This window comes from Tachypleus tridentatus, chromosome 13 (genome assembly GCF_004210375.1).
Source record: "Tachypleus tridentatus isolate NWPU-2018 chromosome 13, ASM421037v1, whole genome shotgun sequence".
NCBI classification, from domain to species: domain Eukaryota; kingdom Metazoa; phylum Arthropoda; class Merostomata; order Xiphosura; family Limulidae; genus Tachypleus; species Tachypleus tridentatus.
Window position 1 is genome coordinate 183,819,604 of NC_134837.1, and position 19,316 is coordinate 183,838,919.

General features: G+C 32.3%; 1 protein-coding gene across 12 annotated transcripts in view; it reads left to right on the forward strand.

The window, feature by feature from the left end:
* LOC143236711 (uncharacterized) overlaps positions 1-18,522 on the forward strand; it is a 49,003-nt gene extending 30,481 nt beyond the window's left edge. For 3 of the 12 annotated variants that reach the window (XM_076475135.1, XM_076475132.1, XM_076475134.1), the window contains exons 5-10: positions 2,014-2,121; positions 3,136-3,228; positions 4,673-4,823; positions 7,253-7,350; positions 13,190-13,396; positions 14,073-16,518. In XM_076475135.1, coding sequence (XP_076331250.1) covers positions 2,014-2,121; positions 3,136-3,228; positions 4,673-4,823; positions 7,253-7,350; positions 13,190-13,396; positions 14,073-14,294 — 879 coding nt within the window. In that variant the 3' untranslated portion in view covers positions 14,295-16,518. Of the gene's footprint in view, positions 1-2,013; positions 2,122-3,135; positions 3,229-4,672; positions 4,824-7,252; positions 7,351-13,189; positions 13,397-14,072; positions 16,519-18,210 lie in introns of those variants that run through there. The other 9 variants (XM_076475136.1, XM_076475137.1, XM_076475138.1 and 6 more) reach the window with 7 other exon arrangements.
* The last annotated feature ends 794 nt before the right edge of the window (positions 18,523-19,316 follow it).

The window sequence follows — 19,316 nt, forward strand, 5'->3', positions numbered from 1 at the left end:
GAGGCTGACATATTATAATGTATATATAATATACGTCCATGGCTTGACATTAAGATTCTGAGTGGTTCCCGTCACACCAAATACGCTCGCCCTTTCAGCCGTGCGGACGTAATAATGTAACGATGAATCCCACTATTCATTGATAAAAGAGTTGTCCAAGAGTTGGCGGTGGTTGGTGATGACTAGCTGTCTTCTCTGTGGTCTTACACTGCCAAATTAGGTACGTCTAGCGCAGTTAGCCGTTGTGCAACTTTGCGCAAAATTCAAATAAATCTGAGTGGTTACTGGCAGTTCGTACGCACGAGCTAAAGATTTGTTTGTAGTTAAGCACAAAGCTACACAATGGGTTACCAGTGTTCTGCTCACTACAGGCACACCAAAACCCGGTTTCTAGCAGTGTAAGTCCGCAGACATGCCGCTGTGCCACTTGTGGGGGGGACACGCTAAAGAAGAGATAAAAAAAACAGTCACAATGCGTCATGTAAATTATTAAAATCTTTTTTACAGTAACGATGTTTGTATGTCAATTATTTTGACGTAAGATTGCGACTGAATTTCTAAATAAGTTCGACATCCTTATCTGTATTCTCAAACCTCCTACGTGTTCGTTCACGTTCGACATCTTATGTCTTACTTGATTTTATTTGTAATTAGTTTAGAAGTTCTTGAAACATTTGTACCAAATATGTGTTTAAATCGCTGTTTTACACATCTTAACGTAATCACGCATAGCAATGGACAATTTGGTCCTTAAACGTTGTTCTTACACACTCACAACAACATCAACAAAAAAGGAAATATATAAACACGTTCCTTATCTTTCGGGAACCCCTAGTGGCCTAGCAGTATGTCTGCGGACATACATAGAACAGATAGCCCATTGTGTAGCTACGTCAAGGATTGTCTTTAAAATTTCACCGCTGCTGAAAAAGAAACTATATACACACATACATATATATACATATTTATATATATTTACTCGTAATAGTTACACTGTCTTGCACTTTAGTATTGTACAATAGGAAATATAACAATATTAACAAAACACAAATCTAGGCGCAAGATGGCAATGCCATCTTTGAAATTTAAACTATAGATGTTTGTAACTAAGCGCAAAGCTACACAATGGGGTATCTATGCTCTGCCTACCATGGGTATCGAAACCCCGTTTCTAGCATCGTAAATCCACAGGCAAAGTACTGTGCCACTGGAAGGAATGTGACTGGTAGGGACTGAACATGTAAACGTATGTGTTTTAGGTGGGTACGATAACCACTAAACCACAAGGACGTAATTAAACTTCAGAGTAAGTGTTAAATATATTGAAAATTCTTTTATTTTAGACACACACAAACTAATTAATATGCTTTAACATTTTTCTATTGATTTCAAACTATAAAAGTTTTTTCTTTGTCTGCAATAGTTTAACACACAGGAACACAGTGGGTTATCTGTGCTTTGCCTACCACGGATATCGAAGCCATGTTTCTAGCGTTATAATTGCTTATTTGTTGCTGTGCCACTGGGGTGGGGGCTATACCTATCACAAGGAATCGAACCCCAGATCTTAGTGCTATCAGTTATTACACTTACTTCTGTCACACTGGGGAACGATCCTGTAAGTTCGTTGTTTTAGAAGTTAAAACAAATATGAGGTGTTACCTGTTCGTGCATTACACCGAATATGATCTTAAATATAACATAGTATGCTGCTCTTGAAGTCCAAACAATTCCATAATATCCTTGAACAGCGTACCAAGGTTTTGTTTCTGCCATAGAAACTCCAACTGTACAATGATGCCTAAAATATTATAGGTGAGATTGATTGTGTAGTAAGTGTTTACTGTGAATTTATTCGTCAATCTGTTTGTGAATAAATTCTGTAAAAAATATGTTCTCTGTAAAATGTAAACTGTTTTGAAATTATTGAAGATTGAGCGTAATCTAAGTATAATATAGAATGGAATAAAATAACTAGAATTATAACATTGCTATTTTTCTGTGGGGAGATAGCAGGACGTTCCTTATTCTTCTTTTCCCAAAGAGTATAGTTACGACACTCTAAACTCGGACCTCAAAATGGGTATTGTGACAATCGTTTTCTACACTCCTGGATTAGAGGTAAGCTAAAATAAATATTACTTGTTTCGACAGCATGTATATTGTTCGTTGATACAGATAGCCATCAGTAAAGTTGTATTATTTGTGAGCTTTTAACTCTTCATCGAAATGTTTAACTTCAGACATATGTTGTTGTTTTTCACTTCCTCTTAATTATTTTATTGCGACTCAAAATTTGAGGTGTGTAAATAGGATTTAGATTGTTGTTCTAGTGAAAAGATGAAATCCGTGAGTGATGTAGAAATCTATCCTTTCTTCTTTTCACTAAAATCACACGTTTCGTTAAAGAAAAAATATTTTACAAATACTTTACCAGCTTGACTGGTAAATAATAATTGATTGTAACGATATATTCACAAGTAATTCAAGAACTTGTTTTTAGAATATTAATTGTGACTAGAGGGCGTTTCATAAAAATTACAAAGTTCTATTATGTTTGTGAATTTGGATTTTTTTATTGTATTCTTAGTGGAGTTTTGGGAGCTTTAGAAAAACGCTATTTTTTTTCAAACAAAATTGATTCTTATCCTTATAAGTTATTGTAAATGGATCACTTAGTGAAATCAACGTATTTTAAACAACTGCTGCGGAAAACAGAGAAATTTATCTCAACTTCTAGACTGATAAAAACCACTTCATCAGAGGTTATATATCCCTAACGGCACAACTAATATCCCTAAGATCACAAATGGCGATCTCTGTGAGGAAGTTCGGATGCGATAAATCTTTTTGTTTTTTATTTGTTTTCACAATCGAATAAAAATAAATTAGCAAATGGAACAAAATTAAACACACACACTGCTTTTGCAAAAAAACTAATATTAACTAAATTTATTTCTAAACTACTTGAGACCTGAAATAGTTTTAACTTTTAGATCAATTTTACTATTGTAAACTTTTAACAGGTTTATTTATTAAGCCTAAATTGTTGTCACTTGTTAGGTGTCGATTTAAAAAAAAACCTAAATGCGATTTCTAATAGCATCTTCCATTTACCTAACATAAATCTTCTAGATTTCAGAATGGATACAAAACGAAGAATTCCGATTTCGCACCGTTGTGGTAGAACTTCTTGAGAAATTTCTGGATGCTGCAACAGAGAAAATGGTAATTTATAATGTTTTTTTATTTTCGTATGACTAACTAAAGAAATAAACATTTTTAATGTGGTCTCTGTACAGCATTATTAACAGCAACTCTGGTTTGTTGAATTCCTCCCAAAGCTACTCGAGGGATTTCTTTTCCAGTCCTCCATAATTTTAAAGTGACTAAATAACAGGTTATATTACCTGTTCAGTGTGACAATTACATTATCTTTCCAGTGTCATAGTTACGATATCTGTTCATTTTCACGGTTATATTACTCTTTCAGTGCCACGGTTACGTTGCCTCTTCAGTGTCATGGGTACGTTACCCGTTCTGTGTCATAGCTACGTTATTTGTTCATTGACACGGTTATATTACCTATTCAGTATCACGGAATAACAATCACTTTTCTCGATTGTTCCATTTTAAAGTATTTTGATTTAATAAAAATAACACGGAAGACCAAACTCCTCACCAAGCAACTACAGATAATGATTCTGTCAGTTTAAACTATCTTATAAACAACGAATTTCGTATATTGTGGTGAAATATTCAAAAGCTGTTTCGTTTCAAGATAATACTAGTGATAAGTTTCTGAGTAAAATTAATACAGTTAATAAAACTATGACACTGCGTATATTTTCAGTTTGTCCCTTTTGTTAAGAACTTAAGTTTTATGACACTTTGATAAACTACATGTACTAAAGGTATCAAAGGTTGTTAAGACTGTATTGTTTTCAGGTTTGCGATTTTTTTTTTCAGTTGAAATTATTAATTTCCCCTTCAGAGGTCGCCTGGATGCATTATCTGTTTTAAACACTTGCACCGATGTGCAGTAAAATGACTCACATAAGGAATGCTTAACTATGCCATCTGTACTGCCGTGACGTCAGTGAAACGTGCACATGCCATGAATCACGAGAAGAATTATGCACTCTACAACACGATATATGAAATTTAAAAGCAAGAAATAAAAATATTTGTTGCTCTTAATTTTCGATTTATTTAGTCTGGAAAGAGAAGATTTTCGGGAAGCCCGTAGAATTACATCAAGTAACTATTCAACTCAAACCTAACTGTTATGTTAATTTAATCATCGACCACAGAATAATATTTTAATTTAGGCGGACACCGACATTTTGGGACATCTTGTTTGCTACGTTAACTGTGGTCAGTGGTTTTTCATGATAGTTGTACATAAGTTTATATCCTCCAATCAAAGGGGCATCTTGATCCATGGTCGAAATAAAAAACACATGCCCCATCATCGCCGTAAATATAATCGAGAAAGAGTTCGAATGGTTGTGTGCTATTGAAACCCTACATTAGAAGACTTTCCCACATAATACGTAACGAAAATCACAAACAACACTTACTTTGTGTAACATGTTTCTGCTACATGGTTGTAGCGATTATGAGTTTGAAAGCTTGTTATAAAGTTTTTGTCACATTGTTGCGCTTTCAGACGAAAAGTACAACGAATGATCCAGTTCCGAATGTGTGGACGTACGGCAAGCCCTTTTCAGCCGATGATGTTGTCTACGTTAGGCCTACACCTCGAACACATGGAAGTAGGCTTATCGTAAGTTTTCTGGTTGAAAACAAAACAGCCGATGGTAAGTGTGGAGAGTTTGGTCGTCAACAGTGAAATACTAAAGTTAAACCGAAATAGGCACTTACTCTGGTTACTTTTTTAAAGCTATTGCGATTCTAAACTGAAGCTATAAACAACAAAAGAATAGACCATCAATGTGTCTAATGGAGTTAACAGTAAATGGGTTAGGGTGTGAAAACCTTATACTTTAGAAATAGAAACATGCACGCAACAGCAATTTTAACCTTAATTGTTTTAGAGGAAAGCCATATTAATATGTCTGTATTGTAAGTCCGTAGATTTACCGTTGTTCTACTGGGTTACAATTTTAACAGTAATAAATTTGGTATATTTTTTTCTACGATAAATGAAAAAGCTTACAAACACATTTTAAAATAATATTATGATTATTTCCATGATTTATTAAGAAAACGTAAGTACTTACTGGAGCAATTTTTGGTGATGTCTATCTACCACGTGATTATTTTATTAGAAAACAAAAAACATTCTATAATATCCTAAAATTATACTGTTGCGTTTAAAATAACCCGCTAGAGTATGAAAGGTATCAATATTTGTATAAAATATGAAACTTAAATTTTAGGAAAATAAAATCGCTTTGATTTTATACAAGTAATTAACTGTAGTTAATAACATTGCTAACTATGTTCTTGTAATTATTTTAAGAGTTATTTTAACAGCTCGTGTCTTTACAAGTTTTAATCTAAGTTGTTGAAAAGTCAAATTTTGATGAGGTTTTTTTTTTACAGTTATAAAGCAGAGAACAGAAAGTGGCTTTTTGTTTTTACATTTTCACGGAAAGTTAAAAAAAAAGATTTGTCATTAGTGTTGAATAATGTAGGCAACTTGAACACACATGGACCAACTCAACAGTTCTTACAGACATAGTCATCCCTTTTATTTATAAATAAATATGACATATTACGTTTTCAAGTACATACAACGTAAAAGGTGATATTAGATGCCAATTGAGAGAAGTCATATCTTAATTACGAATAATAATGTTACTAGTTTAAATTGTTACAGTTAAAACATCCTTTGGTGTTTCTAAACAAGTGGTTTTGAAGGTTGAGATAAACCAATCACTTCATTACCCGCTTTTATATTTTGTTATGACTTAATCTTCCGTTATTCGATAAATTTCAGAATAAATTAATAATTATTAATAAATATTTCCTCCATATAGTGTTATTACCAATTTAGCAAGAAAATCACGTTTCACTTTTTGTCAATGTGTAAATCACACGACAAGAAATTCAGGTTAAATAATTATTTCATCTAAGCATTTAATAGTCTATATGGAAAATATTTGTATCGTTCATAACAGACCACATGTCTTCTATAGGCCTCTGCTGAATAGTTGATGAACTTATAATAACGCTCAGTGTTACCACACTCACATATATATACGAAGGTAATTAGAGTAATCCTATAAAAATGTTTGTAATTTGTGTGTATGTATTTGTTAATCCTATAAAAATGTTTGTTATTTGTGTGTATGTATCTGTTAACCCTCTAAAATGTTTGTCACTTGTGTGTATGCGTCTGTTAATCCTATAAAATGTTTATTTGTGTGTACATGTGTGTTATCCTATAAAAATGTTGGTTAAGCCTATAAAACTGTTTGTCAGTTGTGTGTATGTATTTGTTAATCCTATAAAATGTTTATCAGTTGTGTGCATGTGTCTGTTAATCCCATAAAATGTTTGTCAGTTGTGTGCATGTGTCTGTTAATTCTGTAAAATGTTTGTCACTTGTGTGTATGTGTCTGTTAATCCCATAAAATGTTTGTCAGTTATGTTACGTCTGTTAATCCTATAAAATGTTTCAGTTGTGTGTATGTGTCTGTTAATCCTATAAAATGTTTATCAGTTGTGTGCTTGTCTCAGTTAATTCTGTAAAATGTATGTCACTTGTGTGTATGTGTTTGTTAATCCTATAAAAATGTTGGCTAAGCCTATAAAACTGTTTGTCAGTTATGTGTATGTATTTCTTAATCCTATAAAATGTTTATCAGTTGTGTGTATCTGTTAATCCTAGAAAATGTTTGTCAGTTGTGTATATGTGTCTGATAATCCCATAAAATATTTGTCAGTTGTGTGTGTACATGTTAATCCCATAAAATGTTTGTCAGTTGTGTGTATCTGTTAATCCCATAAATGTTTGTCAGTTATGTGTGTATCTGTGAATCCTAGAAAATATTTGTCAGTTGTGTGTATGTGTCTCTTAATCTTATAAAATGTTTGTCATTTGTGTGTATGTGTTTGTTAATCCTGTAAAATGTTTGTCAGTTCTGTGTAGGTCTGTATACAGTTTTTAATTGTTTTATTTTCCTGCAATGACGTTTTTATTGTTAGATCAAAACCGTAACTGTCTGAATATTGTTCAGTTACTCTGAAACTGATTTATGTGTTGTTTGTTGTACTATAGGTAGGAATGGCAGTATTCATGGTGAAGTCGTATTTAATGCTGTGGCTACAGGAAAAGAGACATTGGAGCAAGAGGTTAGAAGTTTGTATACAAACAATGTATGTCCAATTACGTTACTTTAAAGGGTTTTGTTTGTTGTTAGGCGCAAAGCTGCACAATAGGCTACTGTTCTGTGCTTATCACAGGTATGGAAACCCGACTTCAAGAAACACAAATAACTGTATAGGAATAAAATTTGGAGACAACAAAGGTAAATGTAGAATGAAAAGATCAGAGACAACTTTATGAGAACCAAAGGAAAATACCAGAACAAGTGATTTCACTTAATATCGCACAAATTGCTTATTTGCTTTCCATCCCCATCGAAAATGTACACCACTTATATGTTAAACAGTTAATATTATGAATATAATTGTACAGTTTCTTGCAACAGTATTCACCAGCTGCAAATTTTCCACGTCGTAATAATTAAACTTTCAAATGAGACTATATTTGAAACTGAGAAGGTTAAAAACACTGATATTATGTAAGTTAGGTTTTCAAAGGAAATAAGAACATTCTCGATTACATAAATATTCATGGTAATCCTAAATCAGTTCCAGTGCAAAATATTAGTTTAAAATATCACAAAATTAGTGTAATGGTCTCTATCTGTGTGTAATCAAAGTGGTTTAACCCGATACTTACACAATGATACAACAAGCCAACCATGAAGACCAAATAGCTTTCCAAACAAGTTAGGGATAAACAAGTAGAGAAGCACAGATCAGGGGTATGGATTATCACACTTGTAGATATCAGATTTTGAATGTATAGATCAGGGATGGGCAACTCCATGGCCACTGGCCACATATGACCAGTGGATAGCACAGCTTTGGACAGCTCGAGTTTAGGAATAAACTTTTTCCATCATTTATTTTTTTATCGCAAATTTGGTAATCAGCAACTGCACTGCTTCACGTAATCCTTAATGTCGCACGCTTCATCACTGCCACAGAGTCCGTCCATTTTGGGACGTTAGTCTGATTTAGAGGTTTGTTATTGAGTGTGCGTTGTTTTGCATGCGCTTGTAAACATATTTTTATTGTGGAACTTTCAATTGTTTAAATATATTTTGTTTTTAATCCCGTGATATGGATAAGTAGATAATTCGAAAACTAAAAAATCCGGATGATGATGAACACAGAAAATAAAGACAGTTTAATTTATTCTGGTATTACTGCTGAAAAGAGAATGGCTCGTGACTGGAAAAATGTTAAAACGAGAATTTAATGAAAGTTGGGAGCTGAAATTTACAGTGATTGAAACAAATAATAAGCCAGTGTATCCTTTGTGTAACAAAGTTTTTTAGGAATAATAAAGTATACAACCTTAAGAAACACTAACAATTTTCACAACGAATTTGATGTAAAATTTCCAATTGATAGCAAAAATCGTATGAATGAAATTAGCCGTCTGAAAGCACAACTTCATGAACAAAAGGGAGGCCTAAAAAGATTTTTATCATCGATAGATCTAGTTACGTTAGCCAGCTATAAAGTAGCTTGGATTCCAGCTCAAAAAATAAATCATTTTGTGATGCTGAACTAATAAAAGGAATATTGATTGTGGTCATTGAAACTGTTTGAAAATTATGATTCAAAAATAAAAGATGATATTCTTCAAAAGGTAAATAATTTGCATTTAAGTCGACGAACAATCGTCCGCAGAATGTTAGAGTCAGCGAAAGACATAGAAAATTAGTTGCTTGTACAAGTAAAAGACTGTATTTTTCTTTAGCACTAGATAAGTCAACAGATGTTAGTGACACTGCACAGTTGATATTTTGGGTTCGATATGTAACATCAGATTTTCAAGTGAGGGAAGAAATGTTTGGCCTTTGTGGATTACAAGATCGAACACGCGGAAAAAACATCTTTGAAAATTTTCTTGAAATGTCAAAAAATTCAATCTGGATTTTAAAAACTGGTTTCTGTCATAACAGATGGTGGTCTCGCCATGAATGGGGCGAAATTAGGTTTTGTTTCTCTTTTGAAGCAGCATTTAATTGAGGATAATGTGAAGTCCACGCTGCCATCTTTCCATTGCATTTTGAATCAGGAAAATGTATGTGCTCAGATGTCTAAAAGTGATGAATTGAAAAATTTGATGGACATTGTGAATTACATTAGAAGTGGAAGCTCTCTCAACCATCGACAGTTTGTTGAGTCTTTGAAGAAAAGCAGCGACTGTACTTTTCATGATCTTACTGATTTTGCAAATGTAAGATGGTTAAGTAGAGGAAGAGTCTTGGAACGATTTATTTCCTTATTTCCTGAAATAAAAGAGTATCTTGTGGAAAAAGATTGAAATTTTCCATGAAATTGAAACTTTGTCATGGCAGTGTGATTTGCACTTTCTGTGTGACATGATGGCTCACTTGAATAGTTTGAATATGAAGCTTCAGGGAAAAGGTAAAATAATAAGCGAGCAATCACAGTCTGTTCATGAATTTGAATTGAAGCTAAACCTTCTTGCGGAACAATTACAAAAGAATGATTTGACACATTTTGAAAAGTTCAGTAGTTTCCTAGAAAATAATAAGGACTGTGATTTCTCTGATGCTGAAGATGATCTCTGTGAAAACTGGATCAAAAATCTATGTCAAAAATTTGAATCACCTTTAAAAATTTGAAATTGATATTTGAATTTTCTATTTCAATTTGACTTAGGAAATTTCAGTAAAGAAATCACATATTTTTTGTCTTTGGATAAGTGTGAATTTGAAAATGAGATGCTCACCCTGCAAAGTGTAGAACACATAAAAGGTAAACAAAAATGTTCTGTCAGAGAGATGTAGCTCACTATTCTGATAAATAAGTCTTCCAAATTTAAAGATAGCAATTTCAAAATTATTTTCCATGTTCGGATCCACATGGATGTGTGAGTCAACATTTTCTAGGCTAGATTTTCTCAAGTCTGGATATAGATCTCGGCTCACTGACATAAATTTAGAGGCAGAGTTAAGATACTCATTGAGCATAGATATTAAGCTAAATTACACGAAACTTCTTGATGAAAACACACATTAATTTTCACATTGAAGATCGGTTGAAATGCAATTATTTTGATTAAACTAACATCTTTTAATTTGTATTTGAAACATTGTATTCACTAGCCACAGTTGTGGCTACCATAAAAATGAGTTGCCCACCCATGCTATAGATGATCGCAAGTGTAGATGTCAGTTTTAAACTTACAGATGATTGCACTTTTGAAATTGTGAAAATTAAGGAATAATTACAGTACAACGTTTTTCTGAAGAAAATTAAACAACATTAATCGAACCCTCAGTGACTTAAGACAATCATTTTTCGTTGTTCAAACATGTAGTACCTTTAAATAGAAGCAGTATGTGAATGTTTCCATGTATATTTGTGTCAGTGTTTCTAGTGTATCTACATGTGTAGTTATATACACGTGTGTGAGTGTTTCTAGTGTATCTACATGTGTAGTTATATACACATGTGTGAGTGTTTCTAATGTATCTGGATGTGTGATTATGTACCTGTGTGTGAGTTTTTCTAGTGTATCTAGACGTGTGGTAGTGTGCATGAGTGTGTGTTTGTATAGTATCTAGACGTGTCTTGTGTACATGAATGTGAGTGTTTCTAGTGGATTTCGACATGTGGTTATGTACATACCTGTGAGTGTTTCTGGTGTATTTAGGCTTGTGGTTATGTACAATGTTTGTGAGTGTTTCTAGTGTATATAAACGTGTGGTTCTGTACATGAGTGTGTGTTTGTATAGTATCTAGACGTGTGGTTCTGCACATGAGTGTGTGTTTGTATAGTATCTAGACGTATGTATGTGTACATGTTTCTCGTGTACCTAGACGTGTGGTTACGTACATTGTGTATGAAATCACATATTTTTTGTCTTTGGATAAGTGTGAATTTGAAAACGAGATGCTCACCCTGCAAAGTGTAGAACACATAAAAGGTAAACAAAAATGTTCTGTCAGAGAGTGTATCTAGACGTGTGGTTGTGTATAGGTGTGTGAGTGTTTCTAATGGTGTTATGTATACGTATGTGAGTGTTTCGAGTGTATCTAGATGTGTGGTTATCTACCTGTGTATGAGTGTTTCTAGTGTATCTAGACGTGTGGTTATGTACATTATGTGTGTGTTTCAACTGGGTCTAGACATGTTGTTGTATGTATGTGTGTGAGTGTTTCTAATGTATCTAAACGTGTGGTTGTGTACCTGAGTATGAGTGTTTCTAGTGTTGTTATGTATACGTATGTGAGTGTTTCTAGTATATCTAGACGTGAGGTTGTGTACCTGAGGATCCGTGTTTCTAGCGTATCGAAACGTGTGGTTGTGTACCTGAGTATGAGTGTTTCTAGTGTTGTTATGTATATGTATGTGAGTGTTTCTAGTATATCTAGACGTGAGGTTGTGTACCTGAGGATCCGTGTTTCTAGCGTATCTAGACGTGTGGTTAGATGCATCTGTGTGAGTGTTTCCAGTGTATCTAAACGTGTGGTAATGGATATGTGAGAGTTTCTCGTGTATTTTGATATGTGGTTATGTACATGTGTAAGAGTGTTTCTAGTGTATCTAGACATGTGATTGTATGCATGCGTGTGAGTGTTTCTAATGTATCTAGACGTGTGGTTGTGTGCATGTGTGTTAATGTTTCTAGTGTGTCTAAACGTGTCATTGTATACATAAGTGTGTTTCTAATGGACCTAGACATGTGGTTATGTACATATGTGTGTGTTTCTGGTGAATTTAGTCTTGTGGTAATGTACAATGTGTGTGAGTGTTTCTAGTGTATCCAGACGTGTGGCTATTTACATTGTGTGTAATTGGTTATAGCGTTTTTAAATGTGTTTTTATGGATAATATGTGTGTGTTTCTAGTGTATCTAGACGTGTTGTTATGTATATGTGTGAATGTTTCTAGTGTGGTTATGTATACGTATGTGAGTGTGTCTAGTGTAGCTAGAAGTGTGGTTATGTACCTGTGTATGAGTGTCTCTTGTCTATCTAGACATGTGGTTGTATGCATGTGTGTAAGTGTCTCTGGTGTATCTAGACGTATAGTTGTATGCATGTGTGTGAGTGTTTCTAGTGTGTGAGTTAAATTGTTTTAGTAATCATGAAACTAATTTACCTTAACAACACCTCTGTGTTACTGGAACAGTTTGAACAGTATGAATGTATTTATGCGAACGACTTTAGAAACTGTAGGACTTAGAAACAAATGTGGTTTTGTTAATTTATACGTTTAAACCAAATTACTGGGAATTTGGAGAATTTCCACTTCTACATTCATCTGCTAAAATGTTTGGAACACTGAATCGCTAGAGACAGAATGTTTATGTATTCTTCTGGTTGTAAAATATGATCTGGAATTTCTTTTTTTCTGGAAAAACTATAAAAGAAAGAAGTTGGTATGTTCAAATCACGAATCACGTGGGTGGGGGCGTCGTTGTCTATTGGTTAGTGTGGCCCGATTTTTAATCCGAGGATTCATGGTTTGGAACCCCTTGGCCTCAAAGCACTATTGCATACGTTTGGATTCGCTAAGAGAACTACTGTTATATCCCATCAAACGGTTTAATAAAATAAGTCTTAAAATGTACAGGTGGTGCTGTTGACTATATGCGCTTCTTTTAGTCTTTCATCTGAGAATTACGGAAGGCTAATCACAAATGATCTTTGTGTAGCTTTGCGTGAAATTAATAAACGAATAAATAAATGCTGACGGAATGTGGAATTGTAAGGATTTCTTCAGAGAAAGCTTTATATTTTCATTTCATTAAATTTACGCAAAACAACACAATCGAACAATTTGCTGTTTTTATCACCTCTGTTAACACCCTAAGTATCAACAGGCGCAACGCTGTTCATTTGCTTACGAGTGAAACTGAATGTTGGATTCTTCTAGGTGTGGATGAACCTTACCTCACTCTATCGGGGAATTTATGCAACTTTTGTCGATCCCAACACATCAATGCAAGTATCATTTCTAGAGCGTCACCTGGACGTGATAATTATCGTTGTCGTTATTCTGGTGTTCTGTTTGGTCATTTTATTCGCAGGACTTTGGCTTAAGTGCAGAACCCACGAAGTTTCGACGTACGAATCTGACAAGGTGGGCTCTACGTAATTAAGTTTTGTCGAATAAATATATCAAAAGATTATAAAATATTGCAAAAATCTCTTATCTCTGTAATCTAGATATTTATATCAAAAGTTTAGTTCACTCGATAACTTTCATAAAATTGTTTTAGCAATTTTTATAGCTTTACGTTTTATGTACGATATTAGCCTATCTGGAAGTTTTTATCCTAGAATACCATTGTGTCTGCTTTAATTGTTGTTTAGTCAGCATAGAAATGATAAATGAGTATTAATATGTTCATATTTGCTTAAAAATTCAAATACTGAACCATGTACTTTATGATGTTTAGGATAAAACATGCGATATAAGCTACATATATTCTGAGAAAACTTGAATATTGATAACGAAAATAAAAGTCTGTTAAGAATTAAAAACTTTTCTGAATTTCATCAAATTCGTTTAGCTGCTTATTAATTTTAAGAGAAATTCAGAAATGTGTAAAACTTTGGTTTTTGTGAAATAATAGATTTGAATCAAATGCCAAATATTGTAACTTTCGTGAGAAACATAACGTTGAACATTTATAAAGTTCGCACTTTGCTTTGGTAGTTTTCTTCAGTTTGTTAAGTTTACATTCATAAACTCACGCTCGTGGTTTTAGTTTGTTTAAATATAGTACATGTGATCACGTTTCATTTGTTTACAGGCGGTTTTAAAAAAGGATATGCACTCCACAGAAGAATCCGGCGACCTTAATCCTGAGAACCAGATTTTAAGCGAAGAAATGAAGGAACAGGATGGCAAAACTGTGACCAATGGGAAAAATAAGATTCCCCTAGGCCTAGAAGACGAAGGTTGGGTTGTACCTTTTAAAGAAATCCCTATTGAAGATAAGAACGAGCCTGATGTTCAAGACACTAAGCTGTGATGTTTAAAGTAAAAAATTCGAAAAATCAAAAGAGGAAAACGTGTTTGTTATGTTTTCTCGTACAGTTTGAGATCTCCAGAAGATAACACTTTTCAGTATTTTCAGATTTCTGAGAATCGTGTTTCATTCGTTAAATATATTACAGGATAACAACCACGAAATACAGCCCAATCTTCATTTAAGAAATACCAGTTAGATTAGTGATTTTCTTCTAATTTACAAAAGGTTTTATACATTATCTGGCATTAAAAGAAAGTTTTAAGTTTTCTTTATTAGTTTCATCTTTATTTCAGATTAGGTCTAATAAATGATAAACCTAAAATTCGAAATCCTATTTTCAGTACCTGAAAGTTCTCCATCTTGTATTTCACTAATAACATAGATAAAAAGTTATTTTTATTAGTTATTAAACATTATCATCAAATACGTTTTCATATTTGTCTTTATGCTAATCTATTTTGTGTTCTTTTTTAAATTTCCAATCCATTTTAGAAATCATTTTTACCTAAGTGCTTTTTATCTTTTGTGACTTTACATTTTATTCGTGGCATCAGTGTTGAGTCTACGTGTATCACGAGACTTGAAGTTGCTCATATTGTCGCGAAATTACAATTATGACAGCAGTTTTACAAAGTGCGAAAAATGTGTTTTATAATCAGTTTATTTAAAGATTGTTCAAATAGGTGTTAATCTCGTGGCCTTTTGTGAATCTCAACGAAATATTCTTTACCTAAACTAAATCGTGGTTTGAAGAAATAACTGGCATGAATTCCTTATATACGTTCTTTTTAATTTAAATAAATTCAGAAACATCACGAAACAGATAGATTACTGAATCAGGAAATACGAAAATATACACAGGAGAATGTACAGTGAAATTAGCAGTTATCACTCTAATTTTATAAAAATAGTGTTATTAACCGTGAGGTCTAATCGTTTATAGAGATGTTCATGCACGCTTAGCAACTATATATTACTGTTATACGACAAATAAATGTATTTTATTTCACAGACGCTTCAAGTTGAATACTCGAAGTATTGAAAATATGACAGAAAATTTTCGATTTCATAGCCTACACATTTCTCGGAACGAATGGCATGTGAGTTGTTATTGGTTTTTTTGCGTTTTATGTAACATATTGATATCTGTAAACTATGTATTAAATCTGTAATCAGAGTTGAATACATAAGTTTATTTTACAATATGACTCAATTATTTACAAGTTAATTATTGACAAATAATCGACATCACTGATTAATTATTGACAATTACAGGTGGCGCTTTAATCGCTCATACTTCTCAAATTTTCTCCTGTAAGGCAAAACTTCAGCGTATTGTCAGGCTTATGTTAATATTATAAATTAACTTGAGAACCTACGATGACTAAGCCCAAAATTATTAACATAAATTTCGTACTTCATCAAACTTAAACAATATATAAAAATCCAAGAAAATTGCTAGTTTAAAAGATTTATTTATTTATTCTATTTTCTTTTTTAGCATGATTATTACCAATAAATTATTACAATATGAAGAATCAATTGGTATTTGAACAGAGTAACCAAGGGCGTCACCTGATTTGTGCGTGTGTGTATCCTAGTGCTTTATGATAAGTCGAATATCTATTTTGAGGTATTTTGTATTGTAAGAAAGCCTATTTTTGAAGGTATGGCCTATACTCTGAACAACAGACAAAAAATATTATGTCTTTATGACATTCTTTAAAATGTATTATTCAAAGTATTAAGCAGTGATATCTATTGTCTGGAAATGTTTTGAGCAGTTTGAATCATAATACTAAATGGCTAATACATTGTTGAAGAAATATTTTAAAGGCATAAAGTAGTTTTAATACTAAATCTAGAAACAACGGCTTTTACATTCCAGATAATTTTAAGTGGATATCTACAAGGCTTGTACATAGAACTGTTTGGTATTACACATGGAACATTCCATATTATTATACTTTTAGAAATTTAAGTGGTTGATGTTTTTTTTCTCAGATACAAAAATACATTCCAAATATTGTTATTCAGTTAGAGAAATGAGTCGGTGAACAACTCTATATATGTACTTGTGTCGTTATTTAGTGATCTTTTGTATACAATTAAATTCGCGCGTGAGATACAACATGTATTATCATTTTCTAAGTAAGAAACTAACGATAGTTTTTAGTTGTGTTTTGAATGTTTGTTTGACGAAATAAATAAAGAATTTTATCCTTATGTTTGAGTTAGCATTGCTGAATCAGTCAGTAAAAACCTTCCTTTAAATATTAGAAGGAACTATGTTTATCTGTAATAATGAGGTGGCATAGAAAAACTAAAGAATAGCGTGAAGATATGTAACAATAGTATTCTACAAGCACACGACAGACCAACTGTAAACAGTAAAATAATTTATTAAATAAGTGTCAAATTTAAGTGCAATAAATAAAACTTTTAGTCCTGAGTCTTAAGTATTGAGATATGTCTTATGTATGAAAGAGAAGGGAATCAAAATTGATATGAAAAAACGCCTTTGTATTTGTTAAAAATAGGGTTATGTTTCTTAATTAATAGGGCTTCTGTTATTCTTAGTTTATTAATGTTGTTCTCTCTTCTGAGGATTTTTACCTGGTAAGAATAAAAATAATGTATTTTCGTAGACGTGTGTTCAAAAACATTATCTTATTGGTCACAATTGGTCAGTCGTATGCTTGTAGATTACTATTGTTATGGATTCTCAAGTTATTCTTTTTATAAATTAATTTATGTTAGCCTAAGTTCTTGTAGGTTACCTGATGAAATCTGGTAAACTTGGTGAAATGTTGTGAATGAAATAAACAAAAGGTTTACTATGTACAACCGAGAAAAACGTGTGTAACACAAACTGTTGTTATTTTTGAACATTTTAAACGATTTACCAAACACAAACCGACTGTCAGTATCGTAATAGCAAACAGTATTAACTAGCAAACTGAACAATGTTTGAACATTGTTGGGAAATTCGAAAAAAAACGTACTTGGTAAATTACATTTCTGCACAAAGTGGAAGTGTTTTATGGAGTATATTATTAGACGTTTTACATTCAGAAACTATTTTGATAAAAGGCAAATTTTTGATGACTCTGTACAGTTACAGTTTGATTTCGACTGAAACAACTTCGCATACAACGTTGAATGCTTAAATAATATGAGACTATTTCATCAGCTAAAGTAACCGAAGGTTATCATAAAATAAAGGGAAGACTGTTGTGGGATTGGAAGCTTCCACGAAGTTTACCAGTTACAAAGTGGAAAGAATTTGTTTGTCTCTAAACTAAATACAGATAACAAGTAAATATTTTACAGGGTACTTTATTAAAATTACAGTTAATGTATTTTTTCATCTATGGATTTTATGAACGTGCCATTAGAAATGTCATCACTTTGTTTGTCCCTTAAACGGAATTTCTAAGGATTCTAGATGTTCACTGAATTTCTTGGTCCAACCAAAACATACGTTGCATTCAGATTTAACCACAAGAAGTTGTTTCTAAAGGAAAATAATCATGATATCAACTTATGTAGTAGAGGGTTCGATACCATGTAAACTAATTAGTTACAAAATCACATATTTTTATTACTTATGATTCAATTGAATTCTTACCAATTATAAACGATGTGAATCTAATTATGGTGTTATGTCTGAATACATATTTTTTGAAGTTTATTGTAAAAGCCTGAATATTGTATTACTGGTATAGATGCCAAATATTCCAATTTTTTATTTTTTTAGACTACTTGATAATTCATTTATAAAACGAAAATGGAATTATTCCAGATTCTTTTATTTTTTATAGATTTAATTGCTTGTCTTTCAGATTACATTCCAACTATTTTAATTCAATTAGAATAACCAAATGGTGAACAACTCTATATTGCTTTATTATAGTTGTTGTTCCCCAGTGGCACAGCGGCATGTCTGCAGACTCGCACCCTTAAAAACCACATTTCGGTACCTGTTGTGGGCAGAACGCAGCCAATTGTGTAGCTTTGTGTTTAATTCCAAAAACAAACATATTTGTTACTTATGACGTCATCTAGTGATATTTTGTATAAAATTAAATTCTGTGGAAAATACAAAATGTATTTTGATCTTTCCACTTTTAGAAGGCATTTCTAATCTGGTATAATAAACGTACAGTAATATTTAATTGTGTTTTCATTATCTGTTTAACGAAAGAAATAAAGAAGCTGGTTCTTACTGTTTGGGTTAGAATTACTTTATCACTTCGTTACTTGTTATGAACACTAAATTTGTTGATAAACACTTGTACACTTTTAAATACGTACAGTCTCGGTGTTTTAATCTCTGCTTGAATAGGAACTACTCTCTTTAATATGTATTGTGACTTTTACTTATACCCACACAAAACTGCTCAGTCTATATGTTTATATTGTACTTAAACTGGTGTGTTTAAATATATATTTAAATAGGCACTACTCCGTGCAGTCTATGTATCGTAATTTCTACTTAAATAGGTATAACACCATTCAGTCTATATGTTATACTTTCTAGTTACATAGGTACAACACTATTCAATCCATGTGATATAATTTCTACTTATATAAATACAATATTATGCAGTTTATGTGTTATAATTTCTACTTAAATAGGTACAACACCATTCATTCTATCTGTAGTAGTTTCTACTTATATAAGAACAGCACCATTCAGTCTATGTGTTATAATTTTTACTTACATAGGTACAACACCATTCAGTCTGTATGATATAATTTCTACTTATATAAATACAACACCATTTAGTCTATATGTTATAATTTCTATGTATGTAGGTATAACACCATTCAAGATTTGTGTTATAATTTCTACATACATAGGTACAACACCATTCAGCCTATGTGTTATGATTTCTACCTAAATAGGTATAACACCATTCAGTCTATGTGTTATACTTACTACTTATATAGGTACAACACTATTCAGTCTATGTATTATAATTTCTACTTATATAAATACAACATTATGCAGTCTAT